The following is a 21,779-nucleotide window of genomic DNA, read 5'->3' as shown; positions in this document are numbered from 1 at the left end:
TGGTGGTGGAAGAGGTGAATTATTTCTTTCTTCTAACCCTCTACAAAGAGTAGCTCAAATATGAAGTGCCTTTGGTGCTCTTACTGATCTGACAGAGTTGCCTATTGCTAGTTTCCCAGAAATTCCTCATCCCACCTGCTCAGCTGTGACTGTCTCGCCGAGACAGTGAGGCTTCATGGCAGGAGGACGTGGCATCTGAAAGGCTACCCAGAGGCTTCTTCTCTCCCATCCCTCACCAGCAAGGAGGAGAGTGGGCTCGGAAGAGCACTGGTGGCTTTTGGCTCCTTAACATGGTATCATGTGCTGGTTAAAGAGGAGCTTTTCTGTACATGGTGCTGTTTTCAGTCAATTCCCAGCATGGTGTGCATTAGCTGTAATGGAAGTGGCTGGGCAGAAAGCGTGTTTCTTCACCTTGATTTGCAGTTGGGTTCCTGCGCCTGGGAAGTGGCAGTGGGATTTTCAGTGCTGTGGACTAACACGTAGGGCACCTGTTACAGACGATCCAAGCTCCACTGAGCAAGGTAACGCAGCCAGCTTCCCATTAGGAGGAGAGAGAAAGCCCTGCTTCTCCAAAAATCCCTATCCCAGGCAAGGCTGTCCTACTGCTGCCATTTAATTTGTTTTAATCTAATGGGGGGGGGGGGGGAGTGGGTCTTAATTGCCTTCTACTCCAGGCTCAAGAGGAAAACCCGCTTCGGGACAAATTAATGCAATCAAAATCTGCAGGCTGTGAGGCTGCTGGAAGAGTTCCCTGTTTGTGAGCAAACACACACACACAGATTTCTAGGTTGGAAGAGACCTCAAGATCATCGAGTCCAACCTCTGACCTAACACTAAGTACTCCACTAAACCATATCGCTAAGCTCTACATCTAAACGTCTTTTAAAGACCTCCAGGGATGGTGACTCCACCACCTCCCTGGGCAGCCCGTTCCAATGCTTAATAACCCTTTCGGTAAAGAAGTACTTCCTAACATCCAACCTAAAACTCCCCTGTCGCAACTTTCGCCCATTCCCCCTCGTCCTGTCACCAGGCACGTAGGAGAACAGACCAACCCCCACCTCTCTACAGCCTCCTTTAAGGTAACTGTAGAGAGCGATAAGGTCGCCCCTGAGCCTCCTCTTCTCCAGGCTGAACAAGCCCAGCTCCCTCAGCCGCTCCTCGTAAGACTTGTTCTCCAGACCCCTCACCAGCTTGGTCGCCCTTCTCTGGACTCGCTCGAGCACGTCCATGTCCTTCCTGTAGCGAGGGGCCCAAAACTGAACACAGTACTCAAGGTGCGGCCTCACCAGAGCCGAGTACAGGGGCACAATCACTTCCCTAGACCTGCTGGCCACACTGCTTCTTATACAGGCCAGGATGCTGTTGGCCTTCTTGGCCACCTGGGCACACTGCTGGCTCATATTCAGCCGACTATCAACCAATACTCCCAGGTCCCTCTCTGCCAGGCAGCTTTCCAGCCACTCATCTCCCAGCCTGTAGCTCTGCTTGGGGTTGTTGCGCCCCAGGTGCAGGACCCGGCACTTGGCCTTGTTGAACTTCATACAGTTGACCTCAGCCCATCGCTCCAGCCTATCCAGATCCTCCTGCAGAGCCTTCCTGCCCTCGAGCAGATCGACACACGCACTTAGCTTGGTGTCCTCTGCAAACTTACTGAGGGTGCACTGGACGCCCTCATCCAGATCATCGATAAAGATATTAAAGAGGACTGGCCCCAGCACTGAGCCCTGGGGGACTCCACTAGTGACCGGCCTCCAACCAGATTTGACTCCATTCACCACAACTCTCTGGGCCCGGCTATCCAGCCAGTTTCTAACCCAGCGAAGCGTACGCCAGTCCAAGCCATGAGCATCCAGTTTCTTGAGGAGAATGTTGTGGGGAACTGTGTCAAAAGCCTTACTGAGGTCAAGGTAGACCACATCCACAGCCTTCCCCTCATCCACCAAGCGCGTCACTTGGTCATAGAAGGAGATCAGGTTCGTCAAGCAGGACCTGCCTTTCATAAACCCATGTTGACTGGGCCTGATCGCCTGCTTGCCCTGCAAGTGCCGCGTGATGACCCTCAAGATAATCTGCTCCATGAGCTTTCCTGGCACTGAGGTCAAACTAACAGGCCTATAGTTCCCCGGGTCTGCCCTCTGGCCCTTCTTATAGATGGGCGTCACATTGGCTAGCCGCCAGTCAACTGGGACCTCCCCCGATAGCCAGGACTGCCGATAAATGATGGAAAGCGGCTCGGCCAGCTCCTCCGCCAGTTCGCTCAGTACCCTAAACAAGTGCAGGTTTCCCAGCTTTCAAGGATGGAAGAGGCATTCCTGAAAGACGGTAGCTGGAGGCGTGTGCTTTCAGTGAACAAGAAGAGTAGGGAGGCTTCCTCCTGTTCCCTGCCTACCCCAGGCAGCCCGGCTGTCACAGTGGCCACGAATCCTTTCCCTAACTGAGGAGTCCGAGTCAGGGCTGAAGGAAGGGGCTGTATGATGGCGGAGAGCAGCCCTGCTGGAGACGGGTGGCCAGAGAGGAGCAGAGCTACCTATGCCACATCACCAGGGAAGGGCTTATTTGCTCTCACTGCAGCAGAGCTGTATCCTTCCTCTGCTCCTCCTGCTATTTATTTATTCAGAAAAATAGCATTACTTTTCCCTTCTTGTTACCTCTGCTGTAGTGACGGGGGCCAGCAACACCTGCCTACATAACCCAGCTTCGGGATTGCCACATTTATCATGTTTTTGAGAATCCTTTTTTTGCTTTGCACACAGTGCTCTGTATGGTTGCACATTCATGGACTTTCTGGGGGGGGGGGTTAGGCCACTGAGATTGGCAGGAGTGTTGGGGGAATGCCCACCCATCTCAGCGTGATGGTAAATACCTTCCAGTTTTAGTATTATTTAGCTTGTTCCAACAACCTGTTCTAGGAAGGACTTATTTATCTAAGGATCAGTTTAATGTTTTTGTTCTCAGGACTGTAGAAAATGCATTTTCTGAGTTGCTGAGGGACTTTCTATTTGCTCTATATGTTTGTTGTTTTAGTCGGTCCTACAGAAGTACAATATTTTCAGCTTCATAAACGGAATTGATAGCAGAATACAAAAAGAGAGATTGTTCATGAGGAGTTTTATTTATTTTCCCTTAACATTTAGTTATTTTTCAGTTTCTGGTTATTTTCTGTTTTACCTCTTTGGGTTTAGTTGAAGAGGGGAAAATACATGGTTATCAAATAAGGAAATTAGAATTTTGCATATATGGAAGAAAATACATGTTTTCAGTTGTCTGCATGTTGCCTTCTTGCTAGAAACCAGGATGGATATCTTATGGATGTCTCCATTTGCCTTACTTCTGCATTACTAATTGAGGACTTTGAACCAAGACTGTCTTGACTTTAGCTAGCAGAAAGAAGTAGGCATTCAGGAGCAGGAATAACATCTCTGCCAAGCACTCAGACAAGCTATGCTGAGCTTGCCCTTGCGTGACACTCTGGTGGTGCTTCATACAAGTTCGCAGCAAGGTGCTATATTCTTCTGAGCTAGCTGAAGAGGTGATACTATTAGACTGTTGATACCAAGCAGCCAGCCTAAAATATTGGCTGCTGAATTATTCAGACATTTGGAGAGCGTGGAGAGAATAAAAAAGTATGTTAGCTGTGCACGTTTCTGCAGGTATATGGACGCATCCAAAGTTATGGGTGAAAAACAGAAAACCAGAGTGAGGGGAGTGAAGGAAAAGCGATAAGGGAGAGTACAAATGTGGACACTGAAGAGGGCAAACCAGCAGCACACAGTGACAGGGAGGTGAAGGAGGGAGCCAGAGAGGAGCGACTCAGGGCCATGTCTGGGTGTCAGAGTTATCGTACAGGGATGGGGAGGAAGAAGCAACATGGTGAGAACTGAGCCAAACTGTGCGCAGAGCTATGAGATGAATTTACTTGGGGAGAAACAGAAAGTGTCAGTGTTATTTGTCCTTCTCCTGAATAAACTGCAGGAGCAGTTAGTAGGGTGTGTATGGCAGGGCAGTGGCAGTGACTCTCATGTGTGGGTTATTTAAACTTTCCCAGTTTGGGAGACCACCTTGTTTTCTTGCCTATGAAGACAAGTGTTTTTACGTTCCTAATGTTTTCCATTATTAAAGGTTCTCATGACGTTTTTATTTTTTTATTTTTTAAACAAAGCTGTAATATCTCCATTGTTTGAAAAGGAGCCTTTGAATTTTGGCAGGAACAAAAGCTCTGCAGCTGTAGACATGCCTTTCCCTTCTCCCATGAAACTCCCCTCCGTTCTGGCTGAGTTATGAGCTGTTCAAGATTCCCGTTCCCCATTTCTCACTTATGTTTTTCAGGAAAATGCTGGCAGCGGCTCAGAATAATAACTGAACACGAATCTTCTACAGATCTGGGCCCACGTTGCTGCCAAAGCAAAAATAGCAAAGGCTGCATGGAGAACTCCCCGGGGTCTCACGGGGCAGGTGTAGCAGCTTGGCCAAGGGAGGAGGACAGGAGGAGGGCTGGCTCGGCCTCACCTCACCACATCCACATCACCAACACCTGGCCCACGTGTGCCCCTTGTGGCACTGCTGTGGAGAAGGGCACACCCGCTCCCAGTTGCTAAAAGGAGAGAAAACCCATCTCCATGGCATCCTCCCCTCTCATCAGGGTCTAACCCCTCACAGTCTCCCACCAGCAGCCATTGTAGCACTGCGAGCCAAAGGACTGCATCTCTCCAGTGATCCCTGATGCAGGAAAGGATGTCAGCACTTTTGGACCCAAATTAATTTCAGGGCAGAAGATAAAGAGCAAAGCTCTTGGGCTGCTGAATTGGCCAGCTGGAAATGAGGAAGCCGGGTTGATTGGCTTGTTGTCCCTGTTCATCATGCAGCGTCACTGCCAGAGAGACACCCAGTCAAACAGAAAGAAGTTTTCACAAATAATAGCTGTAAAGCTGGAAAATTTCTATTTTTCCTGTTGCTTGCAGTCCAAACATCTTTCTTATTGCAGTGATCAATGTAATAAACACACAGGAAGTATGTATATCTATACACACGTTAGATAACATACATCTGGATGGCCATGTAAGCATCACCGTATGGGATGTAAGCGTGTGTTGTGGTTTAACCTGGCCGGCAGCTAAGCACCACGCAGCCGTTTGCTCACCCTCCCCCCTCCCTCTCTGGGATGGGGGAGAGAAACGGGAAAGTGAAGCCTGTGAGTTGAGATAAAGACAGTTTATTAAGACAGGAAAAATAACAACAATAATAATAATAATAGTATTGCTAATAATAATAATAATAGTATTACTAATAATAATGTGTAAGAAACAAGTGATGCACAATGCAATTGCTCACCACCCGCTGACCGATGCCCAGCCTATTCCCGAGCAGCCGGCCCCCCCACCCCGGCCAGCCACCCCTATATATTGTTTAGCATGACGTCAGATGGTATGGAATACCCCTTTGGCCAGTTTGGGTCAGCTGTCCTGGGTCTGTCCCCTCCCAGCTCCTGCTGCACCCCCAGCCTGCTCGCTGGCAGGACAGAGCGAGAAGCCGAAAAGTCCTTGGCTTGGTGTAAGCACTGCCCTGCAGCAATTAAAACATCGGAGTGTTATCAACACTCTTCTCATCCTAATCCAAAACATAGCACCCTACCAGCTACTAGGAGGAAAATTAACTCTGTCCTAACTGGAACCAGGACAGCGTGTTTAGACGTAGAGAAATGCAGATTACATTTTGCAGTGCAGCGCACCTCAGCAGCAGAACCTAGCCCTTTTTAGAGCTGAATCTAATCAAAACGCATTTTGGTTGACAAACACACGAGCAAACTCTATGTTTACATGCGTGCACACAGAGCTGAGTACGTCGGTGATGCTCGTGTAGTGCCAGTGGCTGTGCGCCGCTGCATTTTCCCATCTAGAAGTGCTTTATTTCCTTCTGAATAGCCAGGAGACTCCCTCCCCAGAGCTGGGGGCTCCATTTCTGACAATGCACAATCGTGTTGCTCGTTGGAGTGCCTGTCATTAAGCAATGTGCTGATTATTCTGTGTGGTGGGTTTACATGGCAAGGTTTTGGTAGCAGGGGGACATAGGGGTGGCTTCTGTGAGAGGAATCTAGAAGCTGCCCCATGTTTGGTAAGGGCCCCACTGCTGACCAGAGCTGAGCCAATAAGTGATGTTGTTTTGCACCTCTGTGAGAGCATATTTAAGACAGGGAAAAAAAATGCTGCGCCACACACAGCAGCTGGGAGAGTGAGAGGAGTGAGGAACAGCCTTGCAGGCACCAAGGTCAGTGAAGAAGGAGGGGGAGAGGTGCTCCAGGCGCCGGAGCAGAAGTCCCCTGCGGCCTGTGGTGAGGACCGTGGTGAAGCAGGCTGTCCCCCTGCATGGAGTATCACCCTGCATGGAGTACCACGGTACACCATGAACTACTACGGTGGAGCAGGGTTCCATGCTGTAGCCGGTGGAGGAGACCACGGTGGAGCAGGTGGACCTGCACCGACGGAGGCTGCGGCCTATGGAAGACCCCGGCCGGAGCAGATTCCGGGCCGGACCTGTAGCCTGTGGAGAGGAGCCCACGCAGGAGCAGGTGACCTGGCAGGAGCTGCTGCCCGTGGGGGATCCAGGTTGGAGCAGTTTGCTCCTGAAGGATGGACCCCGTGGTATGGACCCATATCTGGAGCAGTTCTTGAAGAGCTGCTGCCTGTGGGAAGCCCACGCAGGATCAGTTCAGCAAGGACTGCATCCCGTGGGAGGGACCCCACAGCACAGGGGACGAGAGTGACCGAGAAGGAGCGGCGGCGAAGAAGCGTTATAGACTGACCATAACCCCCATTCCCCATTCCCCTGCGCTGCCCGGGGGGAGGAGGTGGAAGAGGGTGGATGGGGGGGAAGGTGCTTTTGGTTTCTTTCCTTTGTTTCTCACTTCTCTAGCTTGTTAGTAATGAGCAATAAATCTTACTATCTCCCTATGCCGAGTCTGTTTTTCCGGTCACGATAATTACTGTGTGATCTCCTTGTCCTTATCTCAACCCTTGAGCCCTTTGTGTCGTATTTTCTCCCCCTCCTCAAAGAGGAAGGGGGAGTGAGAGAGCAGCTGTGGTGGAACTCGGCTGCCTACCCGAGTAAAACCACCACATTCTGGCAGCTCCGCTACACAAGTCCCCACGGACAGAGTCAGACATGGAGAGAACTGAATTTCACCAAGGATCTGGCTAAAGGTTGTTACATGCAGTGGACAGCTGTGTCTAGTCAAATCGAAACTATTGCTCCAATTGTTACCAACAGAATAGCTGATAGCTCTGTTGTCAGTTCATTTACACTTGCATCCTGTTACAAATTAAACTGAAATTGTGGCGCGCTGAAGGAGTGTAAAGTAGGTTTTCTGCCAAGTGACAATTCCTTATATCACCAATTTCCAAGTGCGGCCATTATAGGTCATTGCTGGGGGAGTTGTAATTTCCAGCAGGGAAGATTTAGGACCCTGATTTTCTGCCATGGGCAAAATTCCCATCAGCACCTGCTCTCATCTTCTAATCCCATAGGTTGAAAAGGAAATGCAAAGCTCTGGTAACTGTCTTCTCAGCTCTGCTCTCAAAGAATAATATAAAATACAGAGTTGTTCCTTCACTTCTCCCATTTTCCAAGTTATTTTTTTTTATTTTTTTTTTCTCAATCACAATATATAAATTCAGACAGGAGGAAAACTACGAAGTGACTTGATTATGGACTCCTCCGTATGGAAGAGGATGGTAGGGCACAGCAGCAAGAGCAGCTCAGCAGCAGCGCTTGTAGCCGGTGTTCATCACAGCCAAGTGCAGCATCTTCCCCTGACCCCACACCTAAGCCTCTCCATCAGCAGACCAGAAAATACCTTCTGGGCAGAAATACAGCCTCTCCCAGGATCCTCAATGGGTCCTAGCAACTAAGCTGAAAGCCTGGGACTTGACCACATTTGGAATAAACTTGCCCAAAACCATCAATGCTAATTAGCTTGTGTTATGAATGGATTAAGTGAGACACCAGCTGCAACGGGGCATTTTGATTTGGGTTGCGGCTCGGTAATTAGATGCACATAAGCTGGCTGGGGAGCTGTCAGTCAGCAAGCAGCAACTTCCTTGGCAGTGGTAGGAAGAAGAGCTTTTCTGTGTCCCATCATCTGTTCTACTGTGAACCTTTGGGTGATGTACCAGTGATCAAACACAGCATTCAGCATGAACTGAAATCCTCCCTTGAGCTACAGCTGTGCAACTCAGTGACTTCAGAACTTAGGTCCTAGAGCAGCTGAGCAATGGTATTTTATTTATAGTGCAAAGTGCTCCTCGTCTGGTGGCTGTTAATGTTAACACCATTCTTCCCTTTGATTTGTGCCAGCCTTTCTCCCTGTTTTTTTAAAACACATTGGTGTTTGGAATGGAGTTTGGGGGAAAATGTGTTTGGTGTTGTCATAAAATTGCCCAGAACAGTACTTATTAAAGAAGAGTATTCAAAATTGAAATTATATGGGGGTGAACATGTACAACTCTGCTGGCGTGGACCTCTATGGTGGCAGGTGCCCGTGCCACCTGGCATCCAGCTGGGAAGGTGAGCTCCCTGCCTAGCCAGTGGAGTGAAATAGGTAACTCCAGTGAGATCTACCTATTTCAGGCATCATCAGTGTTAGGAGGAGAGAAAACCCTATAGGGAGTCTCTGGTGGTTGGCTTGGATGAAGGTGTCTGCTTTTTAGACCTCTATTTTTAATAGATGAGTCGAGAGGTAAATCTTGCTTTTCCTCCCAAATCTGGAGCTTGAATGAGAATAAAATAATCAGGCAGCAACTTTATTTAAAGCAGATGTAAAGGGGATGAGTGTTATAAAGAGACCCGTGGAAGTGGCTTTCAGTTCTGGAGCAGACGAGGAGGTAGACAGCAAAAGAGTTTTAGCTTTATAGGCTTTCCTAATTAGCATCTGCAGCTGAGGAAATAACGTAAGACATTTTCCACAATATTCATTAGCTGCTGGGTTTTTATAACCTTGATTGGACTTTGTACACTTTCTCCCACCATCCCGTCGTGTTTACTCTTGACATATATTCCAGCAAACATGTTTTTGGGCCGGAGTGTTTGTGGAGGCTGCGAATTCTGTAGAATATTCCTGAATAGTGCCTTTAATATTCCCGCTGGAAACCTGCTTCTAGGGATTGTAATGTCCCTCTGTTCAGGAGACAAACATCGCCACTGTGTCGAACAGATATTTAATAGCTCATGAACTGGGAAGAGATCAAGTAAAGTATTTAGACAGGAATTTCAAATACGTATTTTTAGGCAAATAGCAATCATCTGCTAACAGTTCACAAATCTCTGAATATGTCAAATGCCTGTCTCTTCTGCAGTGCCCCATTTCTGGGATTTAAGTTCACCAGCAAATTTTGAAAGCAAACCCAACAGTTTATTTGTTATTCTCCTCAGTTTCTCTCTGTGAAGAAAAGATTATTTATTTTTAAATCTGTTCTGCTTAGAATAGCTTCCATAACATTGTTTCTTATTGACTCATCTCTAAATAAGAGACTCTTGCTCTTGACTCCTGCTTAGATGAATGATTTCTAAGGCTTTTCTTTTTGTGACAGTGTTGAATTGGTTGATGTTTGTATTAAGCTTTCCTAAGTGCACTATTAAATGGGCAAAACTTCAACAATAAACAGGCTGACTGGCTCAGTGATAAATTGAAGAGAAGGGGAGATGTGTATTTTTAGACAGAAGAATCATCATGGAAATTGTCTGATTGCCATGCAGTTGGAGAAAGCTATGTGGAAATATGCTTCAAATAGGTACAAGACATTAGCTGTTCTTAAATCAATGAGACTGTGCTTTGGAAAAAAAAAATCAACAACAACAGCAAAAACTTGTGTGGTCAATGCCTATCTTGCCCTAAGGCTTGCCTAGGATCTAAGCATTCCTTGTAGTTTTAGAAGCAAAACCTTCAGGTTTACTTTAAAGAGCTCTTAAGTTCTCTTTGTCATTGTGACTCGTGAGCAGGATTGAACATTTTACCTTTCCTCTACACGAGAAAAAGATAAGGACGATTAAAAAGGCAAATAAAACTAAAGGACCCCTCATGGACCTTTGTGTTGTTTTGTCCAGGATTGGTGATATTATTAAAAAATGAGTCAAGACAAGCGCATTCCCAATTTTCCCTCCTTTTCAGAGGGAAATCATATTTTGTAGAGGATCTTATTTGTGAGTGGTTATTTCGAGTGAAAATGGATGGCATCTCTGTTCTGTTTCTGTCAGTGAGCAAGCGGGACTGAAGTCCTCTGCATGGGGACAAGCTCAACCCTCTGGGTTTCCAGCCTGCCACAAAGCAGTGCACACCGGCAGACCCAAGAGATAATTACCAGCTTTGCAAATTGCCAGACACGTCCCCACACCCAAGGACGTGTGTATTTGAGCTGTGTATTTGAGCTGAAAGCGCAGGGAAGCGGTGGGTCGGGGTCCAGAGCCTGTTCCCAGCTCTGCCACTGCCCGGCTCCAACCTGCGGCAAAGCTGCACCTCTTCCCTGATCTGCACGAGGGAGATAGCAGTATCGGTCTCGCAGGGGGTGCTAAGAAGCTTAGTTCATTAGTGTTTACAAAGTGTTTCTAGATCCTCAGATGGAAAGTTCTATAAACAGGCAAAGTATTACTAATTGCCAGCTTACACTAACTACTAAAGGGAAAACAAGGATGGCTGGAGGAAGGAAGACATGAAATTTGTGATGAGATGCATCAGTTTAGTGTCTTTAAGTTAAACAGTTTAGCGGTCTGACTTCCCATTGCCATCATCTTAAAAATCTCCAGTCGTTTCTATTGGTGCAATATTTGACCTCCAGTTTACTTTGGGGAAAATCAAGGCACATCTGAGTCTGAGAATCAGGCCTCCTATGCTAAAGAATAAATCATAGGCCTAATTTGGGTGACCTTTCCTGAATTTACACCATGAGGTTGCACTGATGTAAATGGAATGAATTCTGGTTTGCAGAACATGACATCGGTGATTCTGTTCAGGCTTTACAGCAAAATGCATCAGAAAAACAATTTTGCACATCTTTACAGCTGAGAAGCACACCATGATACTAATGTACTAATGTTCAGAGCATTTCAGAGCATATGGGTAGGGTTTTTTTGTTTATCTGGTTTGGTTTCATGGTTTTTGTCCTCTTCATTCAGCTCTGGCAGGGAACAACAGAGACCGGCTTATTCAGTCCTTTCCCCTTTCTGAGTTTCCTGCAATACCACAGCAATGTCGTGCTTGGGTTCCCAGTTAACTTTTTGTTGGCATTTTGGGAGGCATCAGGAATCAAAATAAGTTGTGTAACTTCTGTTGTTTGTATTTATATATATTTTGTTATTTGTATGCATTTTTCTGTAAAGCCTGATCCCGTAGGACCAAGGTCTGTGATAGGTTCCTTTAGAAAATAAGGACATGGAAAGGGAGACCCTTAGTTAGTGCTCTTCACTCTTTAAAATACACCTTTTATTTTATTTTTTCACAGTGTTAAAAAAAGTAAATAAATAGTAGTGGGTAGCCATTTCCCAGTCATCCTCCAAAGGGTGAAATCCTCATCTGGTATAAATTGGCATCGCTCTATTCTAATCAGGGCAATGCCATTAATTCGCTCCAGCTGAGGCTCCAGCCCTAGAATGCCAGCAAGGGGAGTGAGTTTTGCACAGGATGGGTTTTCAGTCTGGGTGGAAGGTTTTGCTGTGTAACTTAGCTATGTGTCTAGGCTCAGTGCTGTGGGAAACTGTCTATTTGACATCTGTGGCATACGCAGCAAAAGCTTTGGCAGTTAGAGTTAATGCCTTTTGAATTTGCAGGTTGTTTACTTTCATCTTGAATGTGGATTTGCTTTCAGCCTCAATGGGAAATCTAACATAAGAAGTAATAGGACCGGCCATCTGTCCAAAAGGGTATGAGAATTCCTGTTTTTGAAAACCAGTAATGGAGATCAGGGACACCATGTGTGTAATCTCTAGCAAATTATTGGTATGCTCCTTAGATTTCCAACCTGGGACCCAATCCCTCGGGAACAGAGTGAGGAAGGGCAGGTTTAGGAGATCAGATCTGTAAAAGGAACATGGTCAGCATCCCTTTCCAGTGGTCGCTTCTACAAACAAGCACTGTTACAGCCCTTTCTTCCTCTGCTCTGATTTACAGCCCATTTTGGTGCATAAACTGTGCACCTACAGAGCGGTCTGCTCAATTGTCGCTGAACCCTGGGGTCTCATGAGAGCAGTAAACAGCACGAGTGAATGGGAACCCTGATCCCTCGCCAACGTTTCCTACAAGGAAATATCAGTCTCTGTGTTAGTAACAGGCAGAGAAAAGGGTAATGACTAGACAGATTGGGTCACTTTTTCAAAAAAGCTTAGGGCCGGATTTCTCAACTCTTGAGAGGGTCCAGATTTTTTTACTTTCTTTCCTTCAAGACAAAAGTTAAACCCATCCCTTCCTCCCACCAGCTAAACTAAGAAGCGAAAGAGGAGCCAACCTTTGACAAAAAACGATCAACATCCTGCCACTCTTAGCAGGACGTGATGAATGGATTTTGCAAAGAGATCAGCACGCAGCATGTAACAGAGCTGCTCCCGATCCACATGAATGGGAACTTGGGCCTCCCCTGTCTCTCTTGGTCGCCCACAAGAAGTGCCAAAACTGCAGTGAGAAGATACTCAGATGGTATGCACTGTGCTGAATGGAAGGCCAAGCCTCTGCTTTGGAAGGCTGCGTGGTATAAACTGTTGGTCACATCTCCTCTGACTTTGTCCATTTCTGCTGACTTGGATTGTTATCCTGATTTGTATAATCTAAAGACCCGAGTCTTGGTCTCCAAACCACTTGGCTGAAAACCATGGCTTGAGTAATTAATAAATAATAGGAAAGACAGAAAAAGAAAAAGACTACAAGAAACCATTTAGCAAGAACATCACCTGGTCTTCAGTAGACGTTCATTCTTTGCTATACATGCAGTGAATGGGTGTGCTTTTATCCTTCCCAGAGTGAATAGTCCAGGGACATAGGATAGCTGGCAACATCCTTAAAAGCACATTGGCCTGATTCTGATCTGCCTTACACATTGAGCAACATTAGTTGAGATATCCTGATGTAAATCCAGCCAAAGATTAAAACCAGCCCTGCAACAACGAGAGGGCTTAAGCAAAACATACGGCTTTCATCCCAACAGCACCATCCCTGGGCTATTTTACCTCAATTACACTCTGATTTAAGAAAACTGGAGAGCACCGTATCATGTTCAAACTGTTTTCTTTCTTCCTTCTCTGTCAAATTACGGCCACTGCAGATCTGATGAGTTTTGAGATTGGTTGGGGAAATAAGACTCTTCAAAGTCCTTATTTTGTTTATTGATTCAATAGTATTTACAGACTAATAACCACACAAGGCTAACAGGCACATTTGAATTGGGAATGCTATAATCTTGAACGTTATCTGTGGCCAGAATAGCCAGTTTACAGATAAGTAAGTACTCTACTTCAGGGAAACCAAGGCTTGTAGTTCTCTTAGGGAAGCCAGCTTGTTTTATTGCCAGCTTTCAGGCAGTCTTCTATTCCTTAAAGTTTTCCATGGAATCACAGGATCATTTTTCCTTATTTCCCTCATTTGTGTGCAGTCATGAGAACCAGGATGGCCTGAAATTAAATAAGTGCAGTTCAACCAAAGTCAAAGACTTTGCAGTTTTTGGTTTTGCTTGGAACCAGAAGCAGAAGAGTCAAAACACTGCATAAAAGAAGGAAAAAAAAAAAAAAGCTGTTTTCATTGTATTTTTGGCATGAGCGACTGGTCTGAGAGATACTAGAAATCATTCAAGAAAGGTCTGTTCTTAAGACATTTCCAGTCCTGCTCTGAAGCCTGAGGGCTTTAGATAAGCATCTTCATGTGGGGATCCTTATCCAAAACAAACCACCGAACCTTTTGTAGTTCACCCATCGCTAATAGTGATTCCCCCCCCCCATGCATGTCTCCCCCCCCCACCCGTGCGCTTGCACACGCACAAAAGTTCTTCAAGGCATCCTAAAAGTGGATGCTTTTCCTTGCCCGTAACATTTTCATTGCCTCTCCAGCGAGATCATCGCCTTGGCAGGAGAAAGAAGAAAGCAATTGTTGTGGTTTAACCCGGCTGGCAGCTAAACACCACACAGCCGTTCACTCACCCTCCCCCCTCCCTCTCTGGGATGGGGGAGAGAATCAAGAAAATGAAGCCTGTGGGTTGAGATAGAGACAGTTTATTAGGACAGAAAAGAAGGGAAAATAATAATAATAATGATAATAGTACTATTAATAATGTGTACGAAACAAGTGATGCACAATGCAATTGCTCACCACTCACTGACTGATGCCCAGCCTATCCCCGAGCAGCCGGCCCCCCCACCCCGGCCAGCCACCCCTATATATTGTTTAGCATGACGTCAGATGGTATGGAATACCCCTTTGGCCAGTTTGGGTCAGCTGTCCTGGGTCTGTCCCCTCCCAGCTCCTGCTGCACCCCCAGCCTGCTCGCTGGCAGGACAGAGCGAGAAGCTGAAAAGTCCTTGGCCTGGTGTAAGCACTGCTCTGCAACTATTAAAACATCAGTGTGATATCAACATTATTCTCATCCTAAATCCAAAACATAGCACCCTACCAGCTACTAGGAGGAAAATTAACTCCATCCTAGCTGAAACCAGGACAGCAATGAAGTGCCCCATGATGTCCGAAGGATTTCCTGTCCTCAACCTAACAGCACACGTCAGTGTCGCTTTCTCCCCCTTCTCCTTTGTCTCATCTCTGCATTTTGCAGGATTTTTTTTTTTCTCTTTCTCAGCCTGGAAAAAACAACATCCCCCTCTCCCTGGCAGCATGAGTGACAGAGGCAGAGAAATCAGCACAGTGTCAGCAAGAGTTTAGCTCCGCAGCTGGGACCTGAACTTTCCGCAGCAGAGCACAGCACTGGGTCACTGCACTAAAGCAAGCCAGATTGATACAAAGTGCTTGCTCACTCTGGGAAGGAAAACATCAGAAGCCAGTTAATAAAAATGCTTAGACACCGTCTACTGTGAGCTTACAGCAGCAATGGCCCCCAGTTTATCCTGGAAAAGATCACCACAGAGTGTATGTTTACTGTCTTAACCCCCAAAGTGACACAGTATTTGGATGCTATCTGTGCACGGAGTGTGTAACGTAGGTCAGTGTAGATTTTAGAGCTGTTGAAACTGGAGATGGAGTGTGTGGACTCGACATGCTGCATGCCGTGTGAAGTTTTCAGCTCTGAAGACCCGAATTATCATGTCTGCCAATAGTTAATGTGCCTAGAAAGAAGATGCTAAAATATTCTTTCCCACTCCAGTTTGCAGCTGAGAACTTGTTAGTCTGTAATATCTTTTATTTATAGTGTCTTTCCACTCAAAGGATCGGAAAGTGCCTCTGTTTGGGAGTCCCTTCAACGAGCTACAGATACCTCCAGGCAGGGATGCTTCTCTGTGGTGGCCTCTGACTGAGGTTCCAGGGTCTCCTTCACCATGGAGGCACATGAGGGACTCATCTGCCTTGCCAGACACCAGCACCGGGTCCTCAGAGCCAGAGGGAAAGGCAGACACCCACCCTAAGCCCAAGGAATAGCAGAGAGAGAAAATCATCCAGTGAGTTTGCTGGCAGAGGACTTAGATTGACGATAGCTCTGTTTGGAAGTAGATGTTGGGATGAGCTATTGCCAGTGCTGGGTGATATCCTTGTGCAAAGGCCTCAGACAGCGAAGCCACAGCTCAGAAGGCGGCATTTGGTGGCCTTATTTGGGCAGCGCTCCATCCAACCCAGCAAACACCAGCCATGCTGGAGAAAGCTCCAACGACCCTGTGCAGGGGACATGGCCCAGTGGTGGAGATGCTCCTAAGGGCATGGGGACGGGCTCTAAGTGTGCACCCCAGCTTCCAAGGAGCCATTTCTGATGTGCCTCAGTGGACAAGGGAGCCCAGCCAAGCTCATCAAAAGCCCCCCAACATCACTGACTGCTCACGGGGCCGTACCCTGAATCACAGAATCACAGAATCATCTAGGTCGGAAGAGACCTCCAAGATCATCTAGTCCAACCTCTGACCTAACACTAACAAGTCCTCCACTAAACCATACCACTAAGCTCTACATCTAAACATCTTTTAAAGACCTCCAGGGATGGTGACTCAACCACTTCCCTGGGCAGCCCATTCCAATGCCTAACAACCCTTTCAGTAAAGAAGTTTTTCCTAATATCCAACCTAAACCTCCCCTGGCGCAACTTTAGCCCATTTCCCCTTGTCCTGTCACTGGGCACGTGGGAGACTCTGCTCCGGGTCTCCAGCCTGGCTTGCAGCTTGATGTGCTCATGCCATTGCTTTTGCTGTGCTGAAATCCTCAGTGCATCTTCTCCCCTCCCTGCAGCATCAGTAACATCATTACTGTGATTTTTCTCCCTAAATCTCTTGTTCCTCCAGGCACCAGACAAGGTGCCTTTACACCACATTATCCCTATCATGTGTTTCAAACTCTGGTTTAACTGGAGTCACGTTGCTGGCTAAAAGTTGGCTCTCTTGGGACCTTTCCCATGGGGAAAACACATTTTTCTCCCCCAACCAAACCTCCCCCATGGAGAGGGACCGGCACTTTCTCATCCTGGCACGTGTGAGGGTTTCTCTGCCTGCTTTCAGGGCATCTCTCCCTCCCTCTTTCTTCCTTGGAGAAGAGCATACATATGTTGTTTGTACATATGGGGTTTTCTCCCCCCTCCCTCTTGGTCCATTGAGTGTTGCATCATGTTTCACTCCTGTTGCTGCTTCTTCCACGCGTGCTGCTTCGGATTTGTGGGTGGGAGCGGGAGGGAGCCCCTCCAGTGGGCACGCTAAGAGGGAAAAAGAATTAAAAAAGAAAGAGAAAAAAAAAGGGGGGGGGAGATAAATATTTGGGAGGAGGGGGGTTAAGAGCAGAGAAAAACAAATTGAAGCTGGTGCCAGGCTGGAACCAGCAGCTGGTTACCAGGATAGCAGGCTGGGAAGAAGTTAGTGGAAGAGCTCTGTGCCATGTTTGGGTTGCTTAAAAAAATACACCCTCCCTCCCTTCCTATGCCGTCTTTGTTTCTCACCCGCCCTGTGAGCATGAGGAGGGATTCGGCTGCCAAAGGCGGGCTTTCAGGAAATTTGTATTTAAAGCGATGTTGAGGGATGCAGACGGAGAATGTCCACTGATGCGAATGTAGGTGTGCACGTGAGCGCCCGGGGTCCCGCTGGCTCACAGACACCCAGGGGGGCTGGGGGTGCACAGGGAAGCTGCTGTTGCAGCTGTGAAGAGATGCCAGGGCATTGGCAAGCATGGCACGACTGTTTATTTTTTTTTCCAATGGAAGAGGTGGTAGGGCTGGGGTGGAGGAGAAAGGGGGGGGGGGAAGGTTGCAACACTTGGCTGGAAAAATTTAGAGTACAAAGGAGAGAGCGATGAAAAGGGTGGCAGAAAGGGGGAAGGGGGCTACTAACTGGCTGCTGTGGGAATAGGTTTTGGTTTGCTGAGTGGGGCCGGTTGGGAGCGGGCTGGGGATGCGGGGTGATGCCAGGGGGGCCTGGGGAGGCAGGCGGCGACAGAGCAGAGCGCCTTGTTTTCGTCCTTTCTCTCCTCCTCCCTCCGCTGGGCGCTCAGAGGAGAAAAGACAAAAAGCTGAACCAGTGCCAAGAAGGAGCTGCAGTGACTCGAAACCAGTGCTCTATGCCGCACTAATATTTCCAAGCAGGGCTGCTCTTGAGAGCGGCAAAACGTGCCGGGAATGAGAATGGCTGTGGCGCGGGGCTACCAGCCAGCTTCAGGAGCCTTCTCTTTCCTCCTTTTCCTTTTAAACGCGACTCTCTTCCTTCCCTGTCCACCCTCAGCAGGATTTAGGGATCCTTGTCCTTGGCTTTGCACAGGTCCAGGTACAGCAGGGGGGTGGCAGGGAGCTGGGCAGTCCCCGGCACCCCCAGCAGCACTGCCCCTGGGCACAGCATGGCAAGTACCGGGCAGAAATGCTGGGATTTCCCTTCATTTCCAGCCTGGGTGTGTGCATTATCAAGCTCTTGAGTACAGGATTATAAGTGGGTAACCGAGAACGAGGAATGAATCCCCTCCTGCCCACCTCTCCTGCAATCCCTATGTAGAGGGATTTTTAATTTTCATGTATTTTTCCTAGCAAGGAAGAGAAGACTTGATTCCCCGGGAGTTTTCTGATTGTTTTCCTGTTGCCACTCCTTCCCCTCCTCCTCACTGTCCTCCTCCTCTCGCAGTACCCATAAGGCTGCTCTCGCTGCTCTGTATCATGTTGCAAGGTTACTTGTAGGACATGCGAAGCTATGCAAGGTGCAGCATCGCCTGCGTCGCTGCTCCCCGGTGCTTCTCATTTGCCAAGGGACGAGGCAGCTTCCAGGCTGCCTGATGCAGGCGCCTGGCTCTGCTGGGCCCCCGCTTCATGCTATTGAGGGGTTTCTGGTGCAAAAAACCCTTCCTGCAAGTCTGCCTGGGCAGAAAAAAAAAAAAGTAATAATCATATGGGGCTGAAACTTTGACAGCAATTTGTAAGGTTGGTTGATTCACAGGGGCCGGGCTGGAGTTTTGCTGTGACTTTTGTCTGAAAGAAAACGTTTTGCCCTCTGGCTCCCCTCTTCCCTTCATTCACAAGTTAGGGAAAGGTACATGCAAATAGCATTTTTTGGGAGGGATGTTGTTTTTTTTAATATTTTTTAACCATTTTAAAATTGTTACCAGCATGAGCATTCTTGCAGGAGCCCAGTATTTGAAACTGAACACAAAGATCTGTCTTCCCACCGTACATTTCTTTCTGGCTCATGCTGGGATTTGGATCTGACGTTTCAGGTTGGCTTTGCAGAAATCGGAGACTGGGGAAAGAGAAACCCCTGCCTTCGGGTTTGAAAACAGGTCCAGATCCTGTTTTACCAGCAGCTGCATCACTGACACAGCCAGAAGGTCAAGTTCAAGGAGGATTTTCCAAAGCATGGGCAGAGGCTCATTAGTTTGCCACATCTCAGGAGCTTGGGGGTGGTTAGCTTGGCCCAGTTCATGGTCCCAGGTGTGGGATGATCCCCGTGACCTCTCCCTCACCTGAAAATCCTGCCCTAATACTTATCCAAACCACTTCAAACCTCACATTTGTTTTTGGACACGTAAGCTTGGTTTTGGAGCACCTGATTCTGCTCAGATAATGCCTTTTGGAAACAGTGTGATAAATGGAGGGGAACGTGGTGTGACTTAAAGTTGTTATCCAGCCCGCTCTCCTCATGCTCCTCTTCTCCAGGCTCAGTCCCAAACTAACACTGCTAGGATGGGCACTCATTTCTGGGGCGACACTCACCGGTGCTGTAGGGAGCAGGACTTCTGCAGTGATGGGTCTCTCTCCATTCTTCCTCCCAGCTGTGCTTTGACCTTGGCTGACCTTGGTTGCTGCAGCCTGGTCTCGAGCAAAGGAGATGCCGTTGCCTCTTCTTGCTCTTTGCTCTTTGGCACAAGTGAGGGGTTTGCAGTGCTTGGCCAGGAAGCATTGGAGTGGGTGAAAAAAACGTGGCAAGTCAGCATACCTTCCACCAGATCCCACCTGGTCTTAGTGAATAAAGTACACACATGAAAATAAGTGTTTGGGTATGCAGACATGGGCTTGCTGTTTGCTTTTCAGTTGCCTCTTCAGACTCAATGACATGAGCCTTGTAGTTAAGCTACCTTCCTCACCAAGGGTACATACTATGCAGATCTTGCCTGAATTTCCCTTGCTGATGGTTCTGGCTGGTGCTCTTTCCTCTTTCCTCTTTCCTCTTTCCTCTTTCCTCTTTCCTCTTTCTCTGGTCACAGCCCCCTCTTTTTAACCTGAGATCCCTCACCATGGGATGCCAACCTGCAAAAGCAAATGGCAGCAGTGAGGATTAAAGCCCACATCAAATTGAGCAAAGGAGACCCTGGCAGCTTTCCTAAGCCTTATGCACCTGCACAAAGTATGGCTTACACTTCTAGATGTGCAACAGCTTGTATTTCCTACCCAGTTACACCTCTTAATACTCCACTTAACAAATAACAATTACCTAACAGATTTATTGACAGGATCTCAAATGTATGGACAAAACATTAATGTAGACCATGTGCAGAAAGTAACATTGTATTGCGTGTTATTCGGGAAGGTAAACTGAGGACAGCAAATGAAGAGACCTTCCTAAAGCTTTATATTTCAGAACACAGATTTCTTCTATTTCTTCAGTGTCTTGACAGTGCTCTGGAGTAAGGGAACTTTCGTAAGGGAGCTTGTCCATCTTGGGGCAGAAATGTTTCTACTACCAAATGGTCCAGGTAAACCATCTGGCCATAGCCTCCCACTGAGTGTTGCAATGCAGTGACAATGCAGCTGAATGTCTTAGTCTTTATTCCTCCCTGTATCAGAGGTGTCTCTGGATGTATTTCCCTGAAACATATCTCATGAATCTCCAGTTGCTTACTTCAAACCTCTTTTCCTTATAACACTTTATACTGAAACTTTGCTTGCTTGGAGTTGTTATGAGATGCCTTGCATCTGGAAGGGTTAATCCAGAGGACTCTTCCAAGGCTGTCTTGCACCCCTTCTCCCCACACCTTCCCCACTCCCAGTCTTATTTTTTTTGGACTGGTAGCCTCGCATTTCCGTAATCTAAATGTGCAAATGCTTTGCAGTCATGGTCCAGTAGCTGGATTAATCTCAGACCCCTGGAGTGGCAGATGGCTGATTTGTTGCTGATTCCAGTTACAGAGAATTGTGCCACCTATTATCTTTGCACAGGCTGCCACTTAAAAGGGTGCCTTGGGCAAAATCAGTGAAAAGCAAAGCAAACGCTCTCTGGTCTGCATTACCACAGGTGAAAATGTGAAATATTTCACCTTCGTGTGAAGGGCTTGAGAGGTAGACAAAGAGGGGAGAGGAGGCGTGAGGGGGAGAAGGGAAGATCTCATTTTTGTACCGGAACCGTGGAAGCACAGGGCAGAGTGGGTTTGCCACAGTCATGATGTTGAATCACAGCCACTTATCCTGTTTTAAATGGTTTTGCAATGTGGTAATCATTGGCTTTGGCTCCCTGCTTTAACTCTTAAACAAAGCAGATGGGTTGGCATCATGGGACACCGTCCTGCTCTTCCCAAGCCTCCCCAAAGCGGGCTGTCCTAGGGATCCGTGGCTCCGCTCCCAGCCATCACGGCTTGGGACGCACCCCGTAGCTGCAAGGCAAAGCTGAGATGGCCCCACGTTGCCGCTGTGTTTCCCTGGGCTACCCAGAGGAGAAATCTGCCCATCTGCATGGGTTAAGGAGAAGCCTGGGGGACCTTCCAGAACCGAGCAGGGATGAGGCAGCCGGGGGTGAACCCCAGCACCATGTGCTCAGGGGGTGGTGGGCACACAGAAAGATGTAATGAATTGGAAAAGAGCAAAACTTTGGATACTTTTGACCATTTTCCACACGGTCATGCCCACAGTGAAGATTCTCTCTTTTCTCTTTGCTCTGGGAAATGCCACAGAGCCAGATGAAGACTTTGGGAAGAGAGTGTGGGTTCCCTGTGCAGAGTCCAGTGACGAAATCTGTGAACAAGGTAAGAGCAAGGGGTTGTGGCTGTGAAGGGTTTTCTTGCTTCCTTTTCCCCTTCCAAACCCGTTATCGAAGCGTTAGACATGAAATGTAGGATGTGTGTAGCACAGGAACTGATATTCCAAGTGCTAAGTGAAAGAGCCTAAAAAGATCAAGCTAAATAGGGCTTCTTTTTAATGCATTCCATTATGGTG

At 47.5% G+C, this 21,779-nt stretch overlaps 1 protein-coding gene across 20 annotated transcripts in view; it reads left to right on the top strand.

Annotated features, from left to right (window-relative positions):
- LOC310888937 (SET-binding protein-like) overlaps window positions 1–21,779 on the top strand; it is a 310,630-nt gene that overhangs the window by 104,356 nt on the left and 184,495 nt on the right. For 16 of the 20 annotated variants that reach the window (XR_014576265.1, XM_083852582.1, XM_083852581.1 and 13 more), the window contains one exon: window positions 21,518–21,589. The exons of 3 other annotated variants lie outside the window; for them this stretch is intronic. Coding sequence is in view for 16 of the 17 variants with exons in the window: in XM_083852582.1 (XP_083708708.1) it covers window positions 21,518–21,589 (72 nt within the window). In the remaining variant the exon portion in view is untranslated. Of the gene's footprint in view, window positions 1–16,886; window positions 17,210–21,517; window positions 21,590–21,779 lie in introns of those variants that run through there. One more of the 20 variants, XM_083852584.1, reaches the window with a different exon arrangement.

The sequence above is a fragment of the Anser anser genome (genome assembly GCF_964211835.1).
Source record: "Anser anser genome assembly, contig: SUPER_W_unloc_6, whole genome shotgun sequence".
NCBI lineage: Eukaryota > Metazoa > Chordata > Aves > Anseriformes > Anatidae > Anser > Anser anser.
Note: the sequence above shows the minus strand (reverse complement) of the source record. Positions and strands in the feature narration are given on the sequence as shown.